Below are 22,732 nucleotides of genomic sequence, written 5' to 3' on the forward strand. Positions count from 1 at the left end.
CATAAAAAAAAAAAAAAAGACAGAAAAGAGCAAGTGCAGGCAACGATGTCGGAAAACAGACCTGTGACCCACTGTTGGCAGGAACGTAAAAGGGTGCAGTTGCTATGGGAAACAGTAGGGGACGCCCCAAAAATGAAAACTAAAACTCCCATAATGATCCAGCAATTCTACTTTCGAGTACATGGCCCAAAGAATCAGGAGGAGGAGGATCTCCAGGAGATTCCTACAGAGACAAGCTCACAGCAGCGGTACTGACGATAGCCAAGAGGCAGAAGCAGCCGGGTGTCCAAACTGTGCTGTACACATACAACGAACCTGCAAGACAACTCCAACGCACACTACAGCATGCGTCAGTCATGAGGACCTTACGCTAAGTGAAGCAAGCCACGTAGAAAAGACAAATGCTTAGATGCTTCCTCTTCTATGAGGTGTCTAGATAAGTCCAATAGAAGCAGAGTAGAAGGGGGGTTGTAGGGCTGAAGGGAGGCGGGAAACAGGGAATTACTGCCTAAGAGGAACCATGTTTTAGGGCTTTTTAAAAAACATATGTATTTATTAGAATGGCAGAGAGACAGATCTCCCAGCCACTGGGTCACTCTCCAAATACTTGCAACAGCTGGAGCTGGGCCAGGCTGACGCCAGGAGCCAGGAACTCCATCTGGGTCTCCCACATGGGTGGCCGGGGCCCAGGTACTTGAGCCGTCTCTTGCAACTTCCCAAGATGTCCACTAGCAGGGAGCTAAAACTGGGAACAGAGCTGGCATTTGAACCCAGACACTCCAGTATGGGAAGTGGGTAGCCCAAGTAACATCTTTTTTTGTTTTTTTCTTTTAAGATTCATTTATGTATTCAAAAGGCAGAGTTACAGAGAAGAGGAGGAGGTGGAGAATGGGGGTGGGGAGAGGGATATCTTTCATCCAATGGTTCACTCCCCAGTTGGCTGCAACAGCCGTAGCTGAGCCAGGCCAAAGCCAGGAGCCAGTAGCTTCTTCCAGTCTTCCGTGTGGGTGCAGGGGTCCAAATACCTGGACCATCTTCCGCTGCTTTCCCGGCCCCAACAGCAGTGAGCTGACTCAGGAGTAGAACAGCGAGAGCTGGCGCTGTGGCATAGCTGGTACAAGCCACCGCCTGCAGTGCCGGCATCCCATATGGGTGCCGGTTCCAGTCCCAGCTGCTCCTCTTCCGATCAAGCTCTCTGCTGTGGCCTGGGAAAGAAATAGCAATGGCCCAAGTGCTTGGGCCCCTGCACCAGCGTGGGAGACCTGGGAGAAGCTCCTGGCTCCTGGCTTCGGATCAGCTCAGCTCCAGCCATTGCAACCACTTGTGGAGTGAACCAACAGATGGAAGACCTCTCTCTCTCTCTTTCTCTCTCTCTCTTTCTCTCTGCTTCTCTTTCTCTCTCTGTGTTACTCTTTCAAATAAATATTTTTAAAAAAGAAAAAAGGAGTGGAGCAGCCAAGACTCAAACTGGCACCCCTAAGGGATGCTGGGAGTCCCAGGCAGTGGCTTAATCCCTTATGCCACAATGTAGCATCTTACCCACTGCACCAAAGTCTGCCCCTGGAGTTTCAATCTTGCCATATGAACAACATCAACACACTCAGCACTCGTGAACTGTACCCCTCAAAGCGATAATTTTCATGATATGCGTATTTGACCACAATTAAAATAAAAACTTAAAAAGTGCTAGCAACTTTTCAAATGGTGCTTTCTATAAGTGCCACTGCAAAAGGGCAGCATACAGAATCAAACCCCTCATTTTCCTCCCAGCTCCATTTAGGAGTCTGTAGGAGAGCAGAGACACACACACCTGGGGTCAGACTGCACCAGCTGTGGCCTGTTTCCCCAGTAACCACCATGATGCCCAACACACAGGTTGCCATGGAGACCGGGAGAGACAATGTGTGTACCTAGTGTGTGTTCATCTCCTTCCAGGAAGTCAGGAAAACAATGATGCAGGGGCAAAGCAGGTAAAAGCACTTCTGGGGTAGAGATGGGAAAATCCAGGAGAGACGCTGAGGTTCTTTGAGGTGAGGGAGCACACGGGGCCAGCCTCCGACTCCCAGGCCCGGCTGCAGCACGTCTGCTCGGATGGCTGGCTGGCTGCAGGATGCAAAGGCGTGCGTCTCGGATGCATTGTGGGGAACAAAGAGTTCATAGACAACATCTGGGCTGAGGTTTTCCAACCGGCTTCCCAGTCTGGCCTGGTTCCCAAGCTGTCCGGCTCCTCCACTGTAACACATGCTGGCTCATCCGTCGCTGTTTCTACAACAAACTGCTGTTTGTCTTGTGAGCACTAGCAACGGGAAGAGACCCTCTGTGTTCTAAGCGGGCCTCTGCCTTGAAGCGCTCTGTGGCGAGCTGCTGGAGGGACGGAGAGGATGGAACCAAGTGGAGCCAGTATCCCATCTGCAGGGCAGGAAATCGCCCTCCCTCAGGAGCTGGACACAGGCCAGGGCACCGGCACAGGACACAGGCTCTATGGGGCCTGCTGCGCTTTTTCACACAATGAACTAACTGCAAACGGCCAACAGACACATGAGAAAATGCTCGGGATCACTAGCCATCAGGGAAATGCAAAGAAAACCACACTGAGGTTTCAGCTCACCCCAGGGAGAATGGCTTTCATCCAAAAATCAAGAAACAATAAGTGCTGGCCAGGATGTGCGGAAAAAGGTACCCTCATCCACTGGCAATCAAGGCCAAAATGAACAAGCGGGGTCCCAGCAAACGGAGAAGCTTCTGCACTGCAATAAACACTCAGCAAAGGGAAGGGGCAACCGACAGAATGGGAGGAAAGATTTGCAAACTAGGCAACCGATAAAGGATTAATATCCACGGTCTATAAAAAGCTCAAGAAACTCAATAACTACCCAACAAACAACCTTGTCAAGAAACACGCAAAGGACCTGAACAGACATTTTTCAAGAAAGGAAATCCAAATGGCCAACAGACACATGACAAAATGCTCAGGATCATTAGCCTTCAGGGAAATGCAAATCAAAACCACAATGAGGTTTTACCTCACCCCCGTTAGAATGACTCTCATACAGAAATCAACAAACAAGAAATGCTGGTGAGGATGTCGGAGAAGGGAACCCTAGTTCACTGTTTGTGGGAATGCAAACTGGTACAGCCATTGTGCAAGATTTCTTCTCCACAAGAAGTATGGAGATTCCTCAGAAACCTGAAAACAGATCTACCATATGACCCGGCCACCCATTCCTGGGCTATTACTCAAAGAAAATGAAATCAGCATATGCATTATCTGCACCCCCATGTTGACAGCAGCTCAATTCACAACAGCGAAGACATGGAATCAACCCAGATGCCCAACAGCTGATGACTGAATAAGGAGAATGTGGCATTTATACAAGACGGAATATGACTCAGCCATGAAAAAGCACGAAAGCCTGTCTTTTGCATCAAAATGATGCAATTGGAGATCATTATGCCAAGTGAAATAAGCCAGGCTGCAAAAGACAAACACTGTGTTTTCTCTTATCTGTGGTAGTTAAGATACAGAGAAAGGATAAGAGCCGTGGGGCTGTCACCACATTTGGTACCTCGTGATAAATACTGCTTCACTGACCTGTGCCATGGGGATGATGGTATACTCCTTTTCACAGTTGCCAACGAGAAGCAGAGAGGGGAGGACAGTGAGGACTCTCGGAGCGCTAGTAATCACTTGGCTCTTAATTTGGGCGTTGGTTACAAGGATGACCAGATGACAAAAAAAAAAAAAAAAAAAAAAAGATTGATTTATTTGAAAGTCACAATGGCCAGGGATGGGCCAGGCCAAAGCCAAGGGCCAGGAGCTTTATCCAGTCTCTCATGAGGGTGGCAGGGGCCCAAACACTTGGGCCATCTTCTGCTGCCTTTCCCAGGCCATTAGCAGAGAACTGGATCAGAAGTGGGGCGGCCGGGACACGAACCTGTGCTCATTGGGGATGCCGGCATCGTAGGTGGCAGCTTTACCTGCTACACCACAACACGGGCCCTGCATATAGCGTATTTTAACAGCATGTAAAATAAATAAATACAGCTTTCATGTTATTTGAAAGGAAAAGACAGAGAAAGAGGGAGAGAAAAGAGTGACCAAGAGCACTTCTACCCACTGGTTTGCTTCCCAAATGCCAGCATCAGCCTGGGTTTGGGCCAGGCCAAAGCCAGGAGCCTGGAAGTCCATGTGGGTGGCAGGTACTCAAGTCCCTCCCAGGGTGACATCAGCAGGAAGCTGGATCAGAAGTGGACAACCTGGAACCTGAACCCTGATACGGGATGGAGGCATCCTGGGAGGCATCTTAACCACTGAGCCAAACGCTCGCCCTCTCTTGGATAGGGTGCATTTGAAATTGGCACCTGGAGTTCTAGAGGGAGCTAAGTTTCCCAGAAGAACTGCTCTCTTTCAACAACCCCCCCCCCGCAACAGTCTTTCCCTGCATGCGCCAGGTCTTTGCGGCTATGTCGCTCTGCACTTGGCCCAAGGCAGCTTCACCACGCACCCTGTACGCTCTGGCCTGACTTCAGCGGCGATGTTTATTTCCCTGCTATGCCTCATGCACACTGCTTAGACTGTCTTGCGTTCACTGCTCCAGGGTGCGCCTGTTGGAACGCACGGTGGGTCTCGGCCTGGTCACGTAGGAGCCGTCTCAGAGTTGTCAGGGAAGCAGCGCTTGGGGCACAACGTGAGGCTTTGGACCCAGAGGGCCATCCCATCGGAAGCCAAATGTCACTTTACTCTTTCTGCTCACTGACTGCCAGAAATGCTCTCCGGATGACCAGAGAGACTCACCAACAAATGAACAGAGCCTGTGCAAAACAAAGGCCATAAATGGGATGGTGCTGGGAGCCAGAGCCTGCCTCTGAGGCTGTGTCAGGGTGAAGGCAGAACCCGCAGGGCCCCACACGGTCACGGCTGGCCCTGTCGCTCCGATCCAGACAGGCAGGCGGCTGGGTGGACAGGACCCGCCTTGTTCAGGTGCTCGGAGGCCCACTTGGAGGCCGGGAATGGGGAGGCCACGTGACCCATCACTGCTGCCTCCCTGGGTCTGCAGTAGCAGGAAGCTGCAGTCAGGAATGGAGCCAGGAACATGTGCCAGGAGCTCCTACAGGGGACACAGGACCTTAACTGCTGGGCCAAGTGCCTCTCCTCCCAGCACCACTTTGCCAGATCTCCCAAATCAAAACACATGTTAATATCCTCCGAGTGCCCGTCATGTAACCAGTACTGAGAAACCGGAACTCAGGCTGATGGAATCCAAATGCAATCACAGCCATGAACTGTGTCTCGAGTATATATAGGAATTACACCTATTCTTGGGGTTCCATGTGACGTTTCAATGCATGTATACATCGTATAGTGCACAAATCTCCTCAAACATTTATCATTTCCTTATGGTGAAAACATTCAAAATTCTTCCTAGATTTTTTTTTCTTAGAAAAATATATAGTACATGGGGCCAGCACAGTGGCACCAAGGGTTAAGCTGCCGCCTGCAGTGCTGGCATCCCATATGGGTGCCGGTTTGAGTCCAGGCTACTCCACTTCCAATCCAGCTCTCTGCTGTGGCCTGGGAGAGCAGTAGAAGATGGCCCAAGTCCTTGGGCCTCTACACCCACCTGGGAGACCCAGAAGAAGCTCCTGGCTCCTGGCTTTGGATCAGCTCAGCTCTGGCCATTGTGGCCAACTGGGGAGTGAACCAGAGGATGCAAGACCTCTCTCTTTCTCTCTCTCTCTGCCTCTCCTCTCTCTCTCTCTCTGTAGCTCTTTCAAATAAATAAATAAATCTTTTAAAGAAAGAGAAAAAACATACTGTACAAATATATTTATATTTAAAAGATCAGCCATAACAAATGACCAAATCCTACTTTAAATAGACAGCTCGACTCTTAAAGCCCTGGACATGAGTCAGCGTTCACCTTGGCGTCCGTTTCTCCCCACCCTCTCTGACGCTCTCCTTGTCACCACCACGCGGACGGCCTTGCCAGCACGCCTGGACTCTGTTGCCGCAGCTCCTCTGCAGTGGCTCCCCTGCCCCTGGCGCTGGCTGCTCCCACACGCGTGGAGCTCAGTTTGCCATGCCTGACCCCTGCACCCTCCTCAATCTCCTTCCAGCCCTCCCGCCCTGCCTCCACGCCCCTCTCTCTCAGTGGGGACCCATGGGCCATGGGTCCTAGCAGTTCTGCACAACCCTTCAGAGCCCCACCACGACTTCCCCCCTTCCCCGTGTGTAGCTGCTTTTCTGTCGCTCTAATGAGATGCCCGAGGCCATCTAACTTTATGGAGAAGGAGGTTTATTTTGTCTTGCGACTCTGGAAACACAAGATGCAAAGCCTCACCGGCAGTGGCCTCCTTGCTGGCAGAATTCCAAGGTGGTGCGGAGGCTCACACGGCAAGGAAGGGCCTGGGCGTGGGTGTGTCTGAGTGGGCTCCTACACAGCTGCCAGGCATCAGTCGCGGGAGCTCCACCGTCCTGGCCTTATGCAACCTAATCACTTCCTAAAGGCCTGGGGTCCCATATGAGCGCCGGTTTGAATCCTGGCTGCTCCACTTCTGATCAGCTCCTTACTCATGCACCTGGGAAGGCAGTGGAAGATGGCCCAAGGGTTTGGGGCCCCACCACACTCATAGGAGACCTGGATGGAGTTCCAGCCTCCAGCCCTGGCTCTTGACACCATTTGGGGAGTGAACCGGCAGATGGAAAATCTCTCTCACACACACACACATAAAATATCTACCTAATACCTTTCAAATAAATAAATTTTTTTTTTTTTTAAAAAAAGGCCTCACTTCTGAACGCCATAACCAAACTGAGTTTCTACCCTCTTAGTGCTGTGAACATAAGGCGGGCTGTAAGTGTCTGCATAAGCTACTGGTCTCAACCACAGCTCCCAGCAGGGGCTTCATGACCTTGATTTTGACCTCTTCCTTTCTCACATTACCTTTCTGCCCTTGAACTGCCCATCTGTCATTCCTGCCCGACCACATCCCACCAGGTAAACCCAGCCACCCCATGCCTGCTCCTAATGGGAGCAGCCACAATCACCTGGTCTGGTGACAAGTAAGGTGTGCATCTGGACAGAAATAAAGCTGTGGGGGCCAGTGCTGTGGTACGGCAGGTCAAACCACCACTTGCGAAGCCAGCATCCCATATCAGAGTGCTGGTTCCAGTTTCAGCGGCTCTGCAAATCTGATCCAGCTCCCTGCTAATGTGCTTTGCAAAGCAGCAGAGGATGGCCCAAGGACTTGGGTCCCTGCACCCACGTAGGAGAGACATGGATGGAGGTCCTGGCTCTTGATTTCAGCCTGGTCCAACCCTGGCTGTTTGCAGCCATTTGAGGAGAGAACCAGCGGATGGAAGATCTCTCTCTCTCTCTCTCTCTCTCTGTCTCCCACCCTCTCTCTGGCACTTTGCCTTTCAAAGAAATAAAACAAACCTTAAAAAAGGAAGTTGTCACTGGGAAAGACCCACTGTCTCTCTAAGCCTTTGTTGTTGAGTCAAGAAGGCTGGCAAGCCTGGCACAGGAAATGTGGACCTGCTGTCCCCCGGGCAGCTCAGCCTGCAGAGGAGCCCGAGATTTGGGGGCACGGAGACTCAGGAGAAGTTGTGTTAGGGGAGACCGGAAATGAGCTGAGACAGCGTCCGCTCATGCATCTGGGCTGCTTCCTCTCCCACTGCTGAGGGGCCAGGGTGAGCTCTGAGGATATCTGGCCGTAAGCGTGGCCTCCTGAGCCAGTGGCTCCAACAGGAAATTATCAACTACACAGAGCTCAGAGGCGTTCGCGATGGAGCATCCTCCGAGTCACAGGAAGGAGGGCTGGAGGGAGCCCCACTGGCAGCTCCTTCCACACCCCCAACCTGGCTACAGGCACCGCCCAAGCCCCAGCAGCAGCCGCCGTGCCCCGGGCTCCACCACCCTGGCTGAGGGCTGAGATACGCTGTATTTTTCATCCCCTCTGGTGATCTGTATGCAGTCAGCATGGGATTAGCGCACAGAAGGACCCATGCTGAGGCCCAGCCAGATGGAGGCGCCGTCTTTGCTTTACCAACCCTGGGATGGGGAACACTACACTCTAGGCCACGAACTTTTTCAAGGGGCCGGCATTGTGGCATAGAGAGTAAAGCTGCCCCTGTGATGCCGGCATCCCAAATGGGCACCAGTTTGAGTCCCAGCTGCTCCGCTTCCAATGCAATTCCCTGCTGATGTGCCTGGGAAAGCAGTAGAGGATGGCCCAGGTCCTTGGGTCCCTGCACCCACGTGGAAGACACAGAGGAAGCTCCTGGCTCCTGGTTTGGCCTGTCCCAGCTCTGGCCACTGCAGCCACTTGGGGAGGGAACCAGTGGATAGAAGATCCCTCTCTCTGTCTCTCCCTCTCTCTCTCTCTCTGTAACTCTGCCTTTCAAGTAAATAAGTTTGTTCTAAAAAAAAAAAAAAAAAAAAAAAACTTAAAAAAAGAAGCCACCCTTCACTCTTATCTACTGTCTCATTTGAAAACACAGACTAATCGACTTTCCAGAGTTCTTGAGAGCCCAGTTTCCAGCTGGGGAAACTGAGGCTGGACAACACACTGCTGGATAGGTCAGCCCTCCTCGGGGGAGCCACTTGGAGGACAGCCCCTGTGCTGACAGAGCCCCCAGGCAGGGCACGTGGTCCACAGGGACCGGATGAGCTGATCTCGCCCCTACCTGGGGTGAGGCAGGGGTCCTGGTTTGCTGAGAGACTTTCCCAGCTCAGCCCAGGCAAATCAGGAGGGCTGCTCACTGGTCCTCCCAGCCCCCCTCTGCTCCCGCCTTCCTGCCGGCCACAGCCACACCGGCACTGGCCAGCGGCTACCAGGAAACCATCCACAGCTTCCTTCCCCAGGCTGAGCTGCTGGGGACTGCCCTGGGTCTCATCAGGGCACCGGAGCCCCGGAGCCTTTTACCTTCGCCTCTGCCGTAGGAGGAGCTGGCGGTCCAGGACTTGGCTTCCACGTATCCCAGCTCCCGGCAGACCACGTGGGCGGCATGGATGGAGAAGTCGTCGTCGCACACGGTGCCCCACTGGCCGTCATAGTACACCTCCACCCGGCCTTCGCTGTGCTTTCTCTTCTGGCCGGCCAGGCGCAGCTGGATCTTGACCACGTCCGAGGGTACCTGGGGCTGCTGGTACTCGGGGGCCGGCTGCTGGAAGTACTCGGGGTATTGGAGCGAGGAGGGCCAGCTCTCGTACTGGGCCAGGCTCAGGGCGGGCAGCAGGACGAGCACAGCCAGGCAGCAGCGCGGGCAGGAGCCCAGTGGCCTCTCCATCCCCGTGCGGTGGCTGGAGGATCCCACGGAAGGAGCCCTGGGAGGGGTGGGCCGGCTCGAAAGGCGGCAGGTGCTTCCTGCAAAGACAGAGCAGGTGCGTTAGGATGGGCACGTGGGGCTTCGGACACCCACACGGCGCCCCAGCCACTTCCTACTCCTCGGCTTGGGCCGTGCAGCTCCTCCCGTCCCACACGCAAACCTGCCTCCGCTCCCAACTCCCACTGCCACCAGGCGGGTCCCCGAGCTCCAGCCTCTTCTGCCCAGCCGCGTTCCGGGTATCACTGGAAAGCTTCCCTCGGCAGGGCACCCGGCAGGGAGCACAGCACCCTCTAGCTGACCTGGAAGCAGGGTCTGTAGACTATGGCTATGGGTACAATGGAGGGCAGCTGCCCACAGGCTGTGTCATCCTGAGCCCCGCCTCCCACCCAGGCTGACCTCGCTGCAGGGTCTCTTCCGGTGCACACATCCTAAGATTCCTCCACCCCGCTTTCGGCCCGGGCCTCCCACCCCATCAGCACGTCTCCTGCTCCAATCACACCTTCCATTCTGCACCGCCAGCGAGTGAGACCACCGAGTGAAGGAGTCCGTGGCAAAGCCCCTCCTGCCCCTCCTGGACGGGGTGCACCTTGAGCAGGACTGAGGGTCTGCAAGCGGCAGCCTCAGAGCCACCCTGAGGTGGGTGCCACCCTCCAAGAACCCAAGGATGCCGGGGAGGCAATTCCCTTCCCTTGCACAGTGCCTGTCTCCAGGGCATGCTATGGGCCCCGTCTTGCCTGCTCTGAGCACAGAGGGGAGTTTGGTGCCTCCATAACTCAGACAGCAAGGAGCTATCTTACAAGGACTGTGGGACTCTCGGGGGAAAAACCAGCACCAAAGGATGAAAGCTAAAGGTGCATCATGCATCATGCATTTTTATTTAACCACCTGCACCTGCACGGAGGTAAGCCAACCATACTCCGCAGTTCCCGACGTGTGACACCAAGGAAAGATTAGGTACCTTTCCCACAGTCAGAGCTGCCTGCGACGGGATGATTGGCCTTGGAGACAGGCAGTATTCTGCCCTTTGGAATGTCCAGCCAGTGGTGTCCAGTGCACTACAGTGGGCGCTGGGGGACAGCCAAAATGAGGGACTTCAAAAAGCCCACTGGTGTCACTGGAGACCCTGTGATCCTCATCACACACAGGACTAACGCATAAACAAAGCCGGAGAGCGGAGCGGTCCCTGGGACAGCCCCTCACATCACTGCCTGAGCAACTAGTGATGTCCTGGCCGTGTCTCCTTCCTGTCGAAGCTCCTGGAAGGCCACAGCTCCTCTGGGTCTAACCACACCCTGGGGAGCAGAGGAGGCAGGTGGTGGGGTTCATCCTCTCTAGGGAAGCAAGGCAAGACCGGGAGGGGATGAGAGCCCCTCCAGGGTAGCAGTTAGTGAAGGTCAATGCTGTTAAAATTGCATTTTGCTTTACATCTGGCATGTGCCACATCCGGCTCTACCTCCAGACCCGAAGTCCCAAGGGACAGAACCACATCTTTGTATTTCTGTAAGAGCCATGCATCTGTTGTTATATATATAATATATAATTGTATATATAATATATATTATATTTACAGGCCCTGGGAAGCTGCAGCAGCAGCAAGGATTCAAGGAGCCAAGAGTCCAGAGAGATGGGAGGTGCAGCAGGGCGAGCCTCCCATTCGGCTCCGCGTTTCCCCCTCAGGCACCTGCCAGTTCCAAGGCAGTGGTCGCCGGGCGGGGCAGCTCAGCTTCGCTTGAGGCAGCCGCCAGGATGGCAAAGAGCAAAACTGGAGCTCAGAGCCTGCCAAGGAGGAGGTGGGAAGCTGTGAGTGGCCCAGGCCTTCCGAGGGGCAGAGAGTTGTTGGAAAGACCTACACTGCCTATCACCGATATCCCAGAGGAGAGGAGAGAAAACACTCAGGTGAAAAACTGGGAGAGAAATACTTGGCTAAGAATTTACCCAAACTGGCAGAAGATATCAAACTCCGGCAGCACAGTTTGCAAAGGAAGCCACTGCTGGGCACATCGAAATCAGCTGGGGAAACTCCAGAAAAAAAGGAGAAAATCCTACAGGCAGCCCGAGGAGAAAAGGTTCATGACCCCCAGAAAGAGCAGGAACAGCAGCTGTTGGCTCCTGAACCAAATATGGGACCAAGAGGGCACAGCCTGATGGGGTGACCCACACAGCAGCCAACCCAGAACCTGTCCCGGTGAAGAAAACAAAGGCGAAGAACATTCCAGACAAACAAAAAGCAGGCGATTTGTTACCAGATCCACAAGATGGGAATACTGGAGGGAGTTTTTAAGGCCAAAGGAAAAAGAATCCCAGATGTTGGTTTGGCTGCCTAAGAGGCGCTGAAGGATCCGGAATGGGAAACTGAGTAGCTAAATCTAGATGGAAACCAACTGGGGGTTGAAAATACAGGTTTATGATATGGATAGACTACAGGGGAGAGACTGACCGTAGGAACACATGGCAGATTTACCAAAAAGGATCCCAAGTCGGGTCATGCAGCAAAGCCCCACATATCCAATGATAGAGAAATGTCTGGCCACATAGAGTTTAAGCCATAAACCAATGATATAGGCATAACTAGACAACCTCCACATTTTTAGAAGTGATGGAGAAGAAAATGTACTTCCTGCCATTAGTCTCTATCCAGCCAGCCCTGCTGTAGCTGAACCCACGTGGGTCTTTCTGGAGCACTGCGTGTTGACAGCTTCAATTACCTGTGGTCAAACGTGATCTGAACACATTCAGTGGAAAATATCAGAGACAGACAACTCTTACGTTTCAACTCATGTGCCTCTCTGAATAGCAACATGAAAAATGCACTAGCCTGCTCCGTCCTGTCCAAGATGTGAATCATCCCTTTGTCCAGTGGGTCCACAAGTTATGCACTACCCACCCGTTAGTCACTTAACAGCTTATCCTGGCTGATGCCAGCGCTTGTGTTCAAGTAACTCCTACTTTACCACACTGCTAATCAATGGTGCCAGAGTACAGGAGCAGTGATGCCAACGATTCAGATATCCAAAGAGAAGCCATAAGTGCTTCCTTTAAGTGAAAGTGAATTCTCGAGTTAATAAGAAAACATCACACGCCAAGATTGCTAATAGCTACAGTAAGAATGTGTCTCGTAGCCATGACATTGTGAAGAAGGGAAAAGAAATCCGTGCCAGAAGAAAGGAGGGTTTGGGTAAGAAGACGTGCTGAGACAGACCACCTTCATGTACTTGTATTAGAATTGTTCTGTTTTCAGGCTGGCATGGTGGTGCAGCGGGTTAAGCCACCACCTATAACTCCAGCAGCCCGTAAGAGCACTGGTTCAAGTCCTGGCTGCTGCACTTCTGATCCAGCTCCCTGCAAATACACCTGAGAAGATGTCTCAAGTGCTTGGATCCCTGCCACCCAGGCGGGAGACCCAGATGGAGTTCTAGGCTCCTGAGTTCGGCCTGGCCCAGCAACGGCCATTGCAGCTGTTTAAGGAGTGAACCGGTAGGTGGTAGATCTCTCTGTCTCTCTTTCTCTGTCTCTCTCCCTTTCTCTCTGTATCTGTCTTTCAAAGATAGAAAGAAAGAAATCTTGAAGAAAAGAATGGTTCTATTTTATCATTGGTTTATTATTATTAATCCTTTACTGTGCCTAATTTAGGAACTAAACTTGATCGTGGGTAAGGATGCACAGGGAAGCCAGAGTGTGGATCGGGCACTACCCGCAGTCCCAGGCCTCCTCGGGGGTCCCCGGAACCTGCCTCCCGGGATGAGGGGGGACCGTGCACCGGAACGTTTGAGCTCACTCGATGCCCTGACACCGCTGTCACCCTCAGGAGGAAGCTGAGGCACACAGGGCTTCAGTGAGTTGCCTAAGGCTGCACAGACAGGCAGCGCATGCCCAGCCCGAATGTGGTTGCAGGCTGGCGGGGGCAGTGCCCGCCCCACGATGCTCTGCTGCCCCCAGCCCGCACCTGCCTTCCCCTGGGTACCACCCTCACCAACATGAGTGCTTGTGAGGCTTGCAGTGCCTCTAATCCTGTCTCCAAACCACGCAGCCTTGCCATTTTGTAAAAAAATCGTCACCTCCAGATTTGCATGTCCATGAGCACCCACGGCCCCACCCCACCCATCTTCTCGGGTTCTCCACTCTGTGGGGCTGCTCCAAGCTCAGTTCCCACATCTTCCCTGGAAGAGGGTTCCTGAATCATTCTTCCACTGGACCCTTCTCCCACTCCCTCCTCCGGGGATTGTAACATATTAGACACAGATGCTTCTCTCTTAAAAATAACCCTATGATTGTTTTGGTCTTTATTGTGAAAGCTCTACAAGCTGGTGAGACAATCTGGAAAATCAAAACAAGTAAATGGAAGAAAATGACTTGCACCAGCACTGTCGAAGGCAACCATTATCAAAATTATTGGGTAGATATTTTTAAAAATTTTTTAATTTTTTTTTATCTGAGAGGCAGAGAGATAGACAAAGCGAGAGAGGGAGAACGTTCCCATTTTCTGGCTCACCCCGCACATGCTAGGGAGCTGGGAACCCCGTCCAGGCCTGCCGCACGTATGGCAGCCATCACTGCTGTCTCCCAGGGTGCGTGTTCAGCAGGAAGCTGGAGTCAGGAGCCGGAGCTGGGACTCTCACCCAAGTACTCCAGTATCGATCTGAGCAGCCCAACCGGCATGGGAACTGCTGTGCCCAATGCTTACCCCTGTGCAGAATCTGCAAGTTAAAACTTGGAGTCCCAGGGCCAGTGCTGTGGTGAAGCGGGTGGAGCCGCCGCCTGCAGTGCCGCATCCCATATGGGTGCTGGTTCGAGTCCCAGCTGCTCCACTTCTGATCCAGCTCTCTGCTGTGGCCTGGGAAAGCAGTGGAGGATGGCCCAAGTGCTCGGGACCTGCACCTGTGTGGGAGACCTGGAAGAAGCTCCGGGCTCCTGGTTTTGGACTGGTACAGCTCTGGACATTGTGGCCATTTGGGGAGTGAACCAGTGGACAGAGACCTCTCTCTTTCTCTCTTTCTCTCTCTCTCTCTCTCTCTCTCTCTCTCTCTGCCTCTGATTCTCTGTAACTCTGTCTTTCAAATAAATTAAAAAGAAAAAAAACTTGGAGTCCTTTTCTACATGTTGCTTTGTGAACCGCTTTTCACACTGGACAGTAGATTGAAGCATTAGGCCCCACGGGCTATTCTGTAACAGGGTTTTTACTACATAGTATTCAATCATATGGCTATATCATAATCACATTTCCCATGTTTGCACTGCTGTAAAAATTGTTGGAATGAATATCCTTGCAGCTGAAACTTTCCACAGTCTTGCAATAAATTCCTGAAAGTGAAATTGCTGGGTCAAAGGGTATATAAAAAGCCAACACTTTTGCAAAATTGTGTTAACTGCCTTCCAGAAAGACTATGCCAATTTATGTCTCAGCTGGCAGTGTGAAAGTTTCCCCAAGCCCTGAAAGCTCGGGTATAACCGCTTTTCCAAACTCTCCTCCATCTCATAAGCAAAAAAGGATGTTTTGCTCTAATGAGTATTTTCCTTATTACTAGTGAGCTCCAGTGCCTTTTCTCTCCAAACTTACTTGAGCATCTGTACTTCTTTTTTTGGAGACTGTATCTTCATGTCTTTTATCCCTTTTTCTACTGAGGCTTGATTATAATGCATATATTTTATTTTAAAATTTTAGTTATTTGGAAGAGAGAGAGAGAGAGAGAGAGAGAGATGCTATCCTTTGGTTCACTCTCCAAATGCCTGCAATGGCTGGGGCTAAGTCAAGCAAAGCTGGAAGCTGGGAAATCAATCTATCTGGGTCTCCCACGTGGGTGCCAGGGACCCAAGCACTTGAGCCGTCCCCGCTGCCTCCCAGGGCGTGCATTGGTAGGAATCTGGATTCCAGAGTACAGCCAGGACCCAGTTCTGCGACATGGGATTTGGACACCAGAAGCAACATCTTCTTAACCGCTGCACAGAACATCTGTCTTGGCATTTAAGTTTCCACCTTTAATTTCCCCAAGAGTCATCTGGGAATTGGGAGCACCCAGGCCCAGCCAAGGTGGTTCTTTCTGGACCCAGAAGGGTGACATCACCAACGTTCATTGGTCTTGCTGGAAATCGGGGGTGTGGGTGTGGCCAGAGGCAGAAAGAGGTTCTAACCCCCACCCCTGCCCAGGTTTCTGAGTTGATCAAGAAAGCGTGGCAGATGTCATTCATTGGAGGATGTCTGTGGCCCTGAAGCATATGCTGTCCCCAGGAACTTTCCAGTACAATCCAGAATACTCCCTGATTCTGCTATTTCAGGAGTGGCATTGTACTCATCACTGATTACTGTTTGAAAATGCTTTGAAAGGTCTATTCCATTTCAAACCAACGCTGCTCAACAAGGAAAAGGAAAGACTGCCACGTGCCTTCCGTATGAAGAAGGGCGCACACCTGTGTAAGGATACAGGTGGGACAGCCAGGTGGCTGCTGACTTCCTGAGCGCCTAAGCAACAGGACAACCCCACAGACACCCGACTGCGCCCCCAAATAACGCACAGGGACACCCTGTGAGCCCCAGGCAGCAAAAATGAGGATGATTACTGTTCCTGCCAATGGCAACAGCACGTCCTGGTCACGCACAGACAAGGGGAATACGCTGGACGCAGCCACCGTGCTGCTGGCTTTTCTAAGTCACGTATACAACCCGATCCTCCTAACCAGCCCCTCTACCGACACAAACAGCTGGGGCACAGCGTGCTCCTGCAGCAGGCCTCGACCCAGGGCCCCAGGGAGTTCTTACTCCACCTCTTGAGCTCTGGGGCTCCCAGCAACAGGGCCCTGTCTGCTCGAATGTGCAGCTTTGCATCAAAACCATGCGCTTCTCAGCTGTAGCCACAGTGTAGGCAGAGGGCACTTGCTCCCAACTGCGGCCATCCCAGCCACCCCCCACCCCGGCCATCCTCCTCCCCCCTCTCTCTAAGCTCTGAATTCCTTTACCCAGAGAGAATGCCTCTCTTGACCTTTCTGCCAGATGTTGGCCTGGGAGCTGCCTGCTCCACCACACCCTCCCCCTACCCGGGATTAAGCGCCCCTCCCAGCTGTGGCCAGGCTCTGCCTCTGGTCCCCAGGGAAGACATTCCTCAGTGGAGGGAGGCTGTCCTGGGTGAAGGGGGCGTGCCCACAAGACGAGGGAAGCGGTGGGGTGAGAGTGCCTCTCTGAGCCACCCAGACAAGAATGGAGACTTTCACGCCCGCGTTGGCCAGAGCGGCTCCCTCTGGCCCCCGGCCAAGGATTCCACCCCAGTCTCGTCTATTTCTGGCCGCACAGCAGCAGGAATGGTCAGGGCACAGGGAGGTGGCGAGAAGGTAGGCACACAAAGCTGAACATTTTTCAGCCTCTAAAAAGAAACCTTTGTTGGCATAATTTGTTGTGACCAATCGGGGTTCCCGCAGTCCAGCTCTGGCTGTGGCTGGAATCTCATTCTGACCAGGCTCTTCCTGGGGAGGCTGAAGGTAGGATTTCAAACACTTTGAAATGTGCCCAGACAGCCAGCCCCCTGGACTGGATCAGCAGGCAAAGGTCAAACGGATCTCGACCACAAGAGGCACATCTCGTCTGGACAGACAGAAGGGGACCCGGAAGTGCACAACCTGCTTAACCACCACAGGGAAACTGACCAAGGCAAACAGGCTCCAACCCCTCGCCTCCTACCTGGATTGCCAGAGGGATAACACAATATATAGAACAAGAACCAGTGCAGGGAGTGGTCTCAGGTTCAAATCCGCCTCCTGCAGTCAGAAGAGGACCTGGGAGGAAGTGTAAAGTACCCAGTACATGCCTGGTTCGCCACTCACGCTGACTGCGTCGTAGCTATGACAGTCAGCAATCACCTGGGCGAAACGCAAAAGAGGTCTCACACAGTGACTACTCTTGAGCGGCCATGGGGGTGACAGGATCTCACCACCCCACACACTCTGACACACTGGGCTCAGAACTGGCCATCCCTAGTCACACGGGCCTGAGTTTCCACGCCACGTAGAAGGGGATGCTAAAGTCCTCACCAAGCAGGCAGGGGAGCGCAGAAGCCAGGAACAAGGTGCGGAAAGGCATGCAAACTGGGCGGGCAGTCCTCTCCCTGGCGGGCCAGGGCCGGGGCTCCTGGACGAGGGGTGCAGAGGCTTGGTCCAGCCCAGACCCCGAGGTAGGCAGGCAGGCAGGCAGGCACTCCGACAACGGGTGGGAGCTGATGGAGGTGCACAAACCAGTCTGAGTGATGATCCAACAAAGGGGCCAGGGAGGCACGTCCTGAGCTCGGTGTCTAAGCTGCAAAGCTGGCCTTGTGCCCCGGGCAGGGCTCACGTGTCACCGCAGCACTCACCATGGCTTTGGACGCCTTTGTATCTCCAGAAGTGGCCCCGCCAAGCACTCAGCCAAGCAAATCCACTCTCCAGGTCTTTGCTCATCACACGACAGCCAAACTCAGAAGGCCCAGCAAGAGCAGGCGCAGCTGGCACAGAGGCCACGGTCACATCCCCAGCTTGTCTGGAAACGTCTGGCTATGGGAGGGGGCGGGGAGGGTGGAGCAAGAGCGCGGCTCCGAAGTTTGTTAAGCCTACAAGATCTGGGATTCTGCTGTCCCTTACAGCCCAGGCTCCCACCCAGAAGCCCCGTGAGCAAAAGCAGCAGGCGCCAGCTGCCACATCACCAAAGCTGGCCTGGCTCGGCTGCACCCTGCCAGCTGGACTTGGGTCACCATCAACATGACGGCATCTACACAGCAGTGACATCTGCAGAGACCCACACGTTGTTGCTCATCCGGGGAGGCAGGCTTTCCCAGCTGCTGTTGGAGTTGATCCGTGTCACCGGCACGGGTCTCACGTCACTTCTGAGTGGCAGGATGCCTCCGCGGCACACACAGCTTCCACCTGCCTCCCCCGCCCGAGCTCTGGCCACCCTGACCTGTGCGCAGGTGAGCCCACCTGCTTCACACGCCCTACCTCTGCACTTCCCATTTCCTGTTCTTACACCACACACGCACCTCGGAAACACACCTTGTTTGAGAACAGACTCGCATACGTATGTAAGAAAGCTCAAGGGATCTACTACAGACTGTTAGAACTGAGAAGGAGTGTTACAGGATACAAGACCGATGCACAACAGTGAACTGTGTTTCTATATGCCTTCAGTGAAGAATCCTAAAAATGAAGTTAAAAAAGCAATCCAATTTATAGTAGCAGCAAAAACGGGAAACAACATGTAGGGGTAAAGTTAATAAAATAAATGGAAAATGCAAGCTCTGAAAACTAGAAGACATTGCTTAAATAAACAGAGCATAAGACTTAACCCAATCCCTTTCTGAATCCCAGCCTGTTTCTTTGAGGAAATTGACAAGCTGAGTGATTCTACCTCGCATGCGGAATTGCAGGGGATCCAAAACAGCCAAGACAAAAAGTAAGAAGATTCGTACGTCCTGGTCTCAGCATGCACTGCGAATCAAGACCATATGGATCGGACATCAGGAGAAACACAGAGATCAGTGGAGCAGAGCTGGGAGTCCTGAAATAAACCCTCACGTCCAAGGTCAGTTGATGCGGATGAGGATGCCAACATTGGCCAATGGGGGAAAGAATGTTCTTTGAAGGAACAGAGCTGGAATAACTGAGCAGGCACACGCAAAAGAATGAGGCTGCACCCTGGCCCTATACCATTTACACGGATTAATCCAAAACGACCAAGGACCTCAGTGTGAAAGCTAAAACTAAAGAGAGCACAGGGGCAGATCTTCATGGTCTTGGCTCTGGCGAGGATTTCTTAGATAAGACGCCACAAGCACAGGCAACAAAGGAAAAACATGCAAGTTGGACCTTACGCAAATTAAAAACTTGTGTGTGTGGAAGATAGCGTCAAGGAGTGGGCGCTCGGCACAGCAGCGCGATGCTGCCTGGAAGGTGAGCGTCCTGTGTCAGAGTCCCGGTCTGCCCTGGGTGCTGGCTGTCTGCTAGTAAGCACCCTGGGAGGCAGGGGTGATGCTTCAAGTACCTGGGTCCCTGCCACTCGTTTGGGGACCTGGACTGAGTTCTGGGCTCCTGGCTCTGGCCTTGCCCGGCCTTGGCTATCGTGCACTTTTGGGGAGTGAACAGAAGATCTAGGTGTCTGTCTGTGTCTCTGCCTTTCAAATAAAGAGAAATAAATTTAAAAAGACATTTTCCTTTTTTAAAAAGATACTACTGAGATGCCTCATGAACCAAGGCAGCACTGATGGGGGTGACTTAGTGTGCTTAGTCTACCGCGTTATCATCTTCTGTTGGCGTGTCTAGCTCCCTCCCGGGACCGTGAACCCCCAGGAGGGAGGGTGTCTGTATCTTTGCATTGCTGGATCCCCTATGACCAGCACAGAATAGATGCTGAGTAAATGTGAATCAAACTGGAGACGAAAAAAAAAAAGTAAACACACTCTCATGAAAGAAAAACAATAAGCCACGGAATGGAAGAAAACATTTGTTATCTGTGTACCTGATGAGGATCCAGTACCCAAAATACATAGAAATGCTGGCAATTCAATAATAAAAATAGCCAAGTAAAAAACAGACACTCCTGCAGGGAAAATACACCAGTGGATAGCAAGCACACAAAAAGCCACTCAGTATCAGTAATCACTAGACAGATAAAAATGAAAATGACCATGAGACAGCATTTCATACCAGGAGGATACACGACAGAGGATGATGGCTCAAATACTTGGGCCCCATCACCCATGTGGGAGACCCAGTTGGAGTTCTTGGCTCCCAGCTTTGGCCTGGTCCAGTCCTGGCTGTTGGGGACATTTGAGGAGTGAATCAATGGACAAAAGAGCTCTCCCCGTCTCTCTCTCTCCCTTTCAATTTAATTAACTTAAAAAAATTTATTTGTTTATTTGAAAGTCAGAGTTAATACAGAGAGAAGGAGAGGCAGAGGGAGAGAAAGAGAGAGAGAAGTCTTCCAACCACTGGTTCACTTGCCAATTGGTTGGAGCTGCACCTGTCCGAAACCAGGAGCCAGGAGCTTCTTCCAGGTCTCCCACGGGGGTGCAGGGGCCCAAGGACTTGGGTCATCTTCCACTGCTTTACCAGACCACAGCAGAGAGCTGGATTGGAAGTGGAGCAGCTGGGAGTTGAACTGGCGCCCATATGGGATGTCAGCCCTGCAGGCGTTACGCCACAGCACTGGCCCCCAATTAATTAACTTTTAAAACCCTACTTATGTAGCACTTGAGCTTAGTTGTATTTACTTATTAAACATCTGTCACATGATAAGCACTGTATTAGGCACTGAGACCAAGATAAAACTGAGCAGGTCCTGCCCTTAAGGAGTTTATAGGATCCTTCCGGACGTACTAAGAGACAGCAGCACACTAACGTACTAACAGACAGCGTCCACAGACAGAAGTGGGAAGGCAGTGAATCCAACTGGGCACGAGGATCAGGGAAAGCTGCAGGTGGCTAACAACCTGAGCATGTTTTGAAGGGAAGCAGGAGTTTGATAGGCTTGGATGGGGGCAGGGGGGGGCCACCATTCCAGGCAGCAGGTCTGAATTCACACAGGGGCTTTTGGGGGTGGCTCAGGATAGCCAAACGAGCAGTGAAGGGCTGGGGCAGCAGATACCTCAAGGAGAAGTGGCAGAAGTGAGGCTGCAGATGCCAGCCCGGGACCCATGAGGGACTCTGTATGTCACGTTTAGAGGTGTGAGGCTTCCCCATGCTGGGGAGGAGCACGAGGGTGAGCAAGAGGGCGGCGTGGGCAGGTCCATGATTTGCAGTGAGTCAGCCAACTACGGTCCTCGGGGGCTGAATCTGCAAGTGAAGCTTTCCTAAGAGGAGTTCTGCTGGAACACAGTCCTGTTCATTCCTTTCATGTTGTCTGGGTTTGCTTTAGCACTGACGCGGCAGAGTTGGCCAGCGGCACCAGAGACCACATGGTAATAAAATCTAAGACATGGCCAGGTGGCCTTTGGCAGAAAAAGGCTACTGACCCCTGCTCTGGAAAGATCACCCTGACAACTGCACAGGATGGTTTTGCATGGGGAAGACAACTGCAAACCCCCAGGCCAAACTGACCATGGGGTAACATGACCATGGCATTACATCGTGACTCGGGGGCAATGACGGCTACAAATGGCCACAAAGAGTGGAGAGCCGGGCACAGCTCTGAGAGCTGCTGGGAAGGAGAAGACACCGCAAGGACTGTCGGTGTGAGAGTCGCCAAGTGCCACCAAAAGAGAATAGAGACCCCACGGGGTTCCACTGATGTCGAGTTGAGAACATGTTGAGTGGAATGCTGCCACACAGAGCACTGGACTGAAGGCAGTTCCAAAGGAAGGCTGTCTCTTTAAGAGCTGATGATGGGCACAAAACCAACTGTGCAGAGCACAGTCACTGGAATTGTGTTCTGACCTAGGTCATCCCTGCAGCTGAGCCACATAGGAGTCCACAGTTTCTTGGGCTGCTTTTGAAGGCTGCTATTAGCCACAGGTGGGCATGGTGGGCTTAGCTGCCAGGCATCAGCATATCACTCTGGACTGAAGATTTTGAAACACACAAGTCAAATGGCATGTCTTACTCACTTCTCTGTCTCCTGCCGTGCCTGGCAGGATAGCTGGTACACAGAGCCTCTACTAAATCAGGACAGTGAAGACTGGATAGGAAGGGCAGGAGAAGGGTCAGGAAAGCGAGAAATGGCCAGTTCTTTCATGGAGGGCTTCGGCCTTGTGACCAAAGAGCAGGCGGGTGCGCTCGAGGTGGTTCCAAGCCCTCCCTGGCCCAGGCGAGCCTGGGAGCACAACAGCTGGTGGTGACATCCAAGACAGCTCCAAGTGCCAGTCTCACGGATGTTGTCCTGCCTTCCCTGGAAATGCTAAATGAACCTGGTGGCCTCTGGATTAGAAATTTGCTTTCCAAACAACTCTTCCAAACCCCTTCAGGGTATAGAAAGTGAATAATCAATGGTCAGCTTTGGAGGTATAGGTTGGGCAGCTGTAGGTGGGCACAGAATGCATCTGAAGCCACCTGCTTTACCCTCAAGTCCACACAGGCTTGCTAATGCTCTGTTCTTGGTCTAGGTGGTAGCTGCAAGGTCACGTTCCCTTGGTCAGAGTTCACCCATTACAGATATTTTGTACATCAACATTAAAGGCAGCATTGTTGCCCGTAACCAAAAGGTGGAAATACCCTAGATGTTTCTCAATGGATGAGTGGATAAACAAACGTGCCATACTCATTCAAGGGCATGACACCAGGAAGACATTCTGACAGATGCTACAACATGGTCCAACCCTTAAAGACATTATACTAAGTGAAGTAAGCCAGACACAAAGGGACAAACACTTACGATTCTCTTTACAGGATACACCTAGTGTGGTCAAGCTCAGAGACAGGAAGTAGAGCAGTGGTAGCCAAGAGTTGGGGGGAGGGCGA

The 22,732-nt window shown here is 52.4% G+C and overlaps 1 protein-coding gene across 1 annotated transcript in view; it reads right to left on the bottom strand.

The window, feature by feature from the left end:
- LOC127486599 (uncharacterized) overlaps positions 1-22,732 on the bottom strand; it is a 116,716-nt gene that overhangs the window by 87,574 nt on the left and 6,410 nt on the right. The window contains exon 2 of the mRNA XM_070047156.1: positions 8,929-9,369. Coding sequence (XP_069903257.1) covers positions 8,929-9,369 — 441 coding nt within the window. The remainder of the gene's footprint in view (positions 1-8,928; positions 9,370-22,732) is intronic.

This window comes from Oryctolagus cuniculus, chromosome 8 (genome assembly GCF_964237555.1).
Source record: "Oryctolagus cuniculus chromosome 8, mOryCun1.1, whole genome shotgun sequence".
Taxonomy (NCBI): domain Eukaryota; kingdom Metazoa; phylum Chordata; class Mammalia; order Lagomorpha; family Leporidae; genus Oryctolagus; species Oryctolagus cuniculus.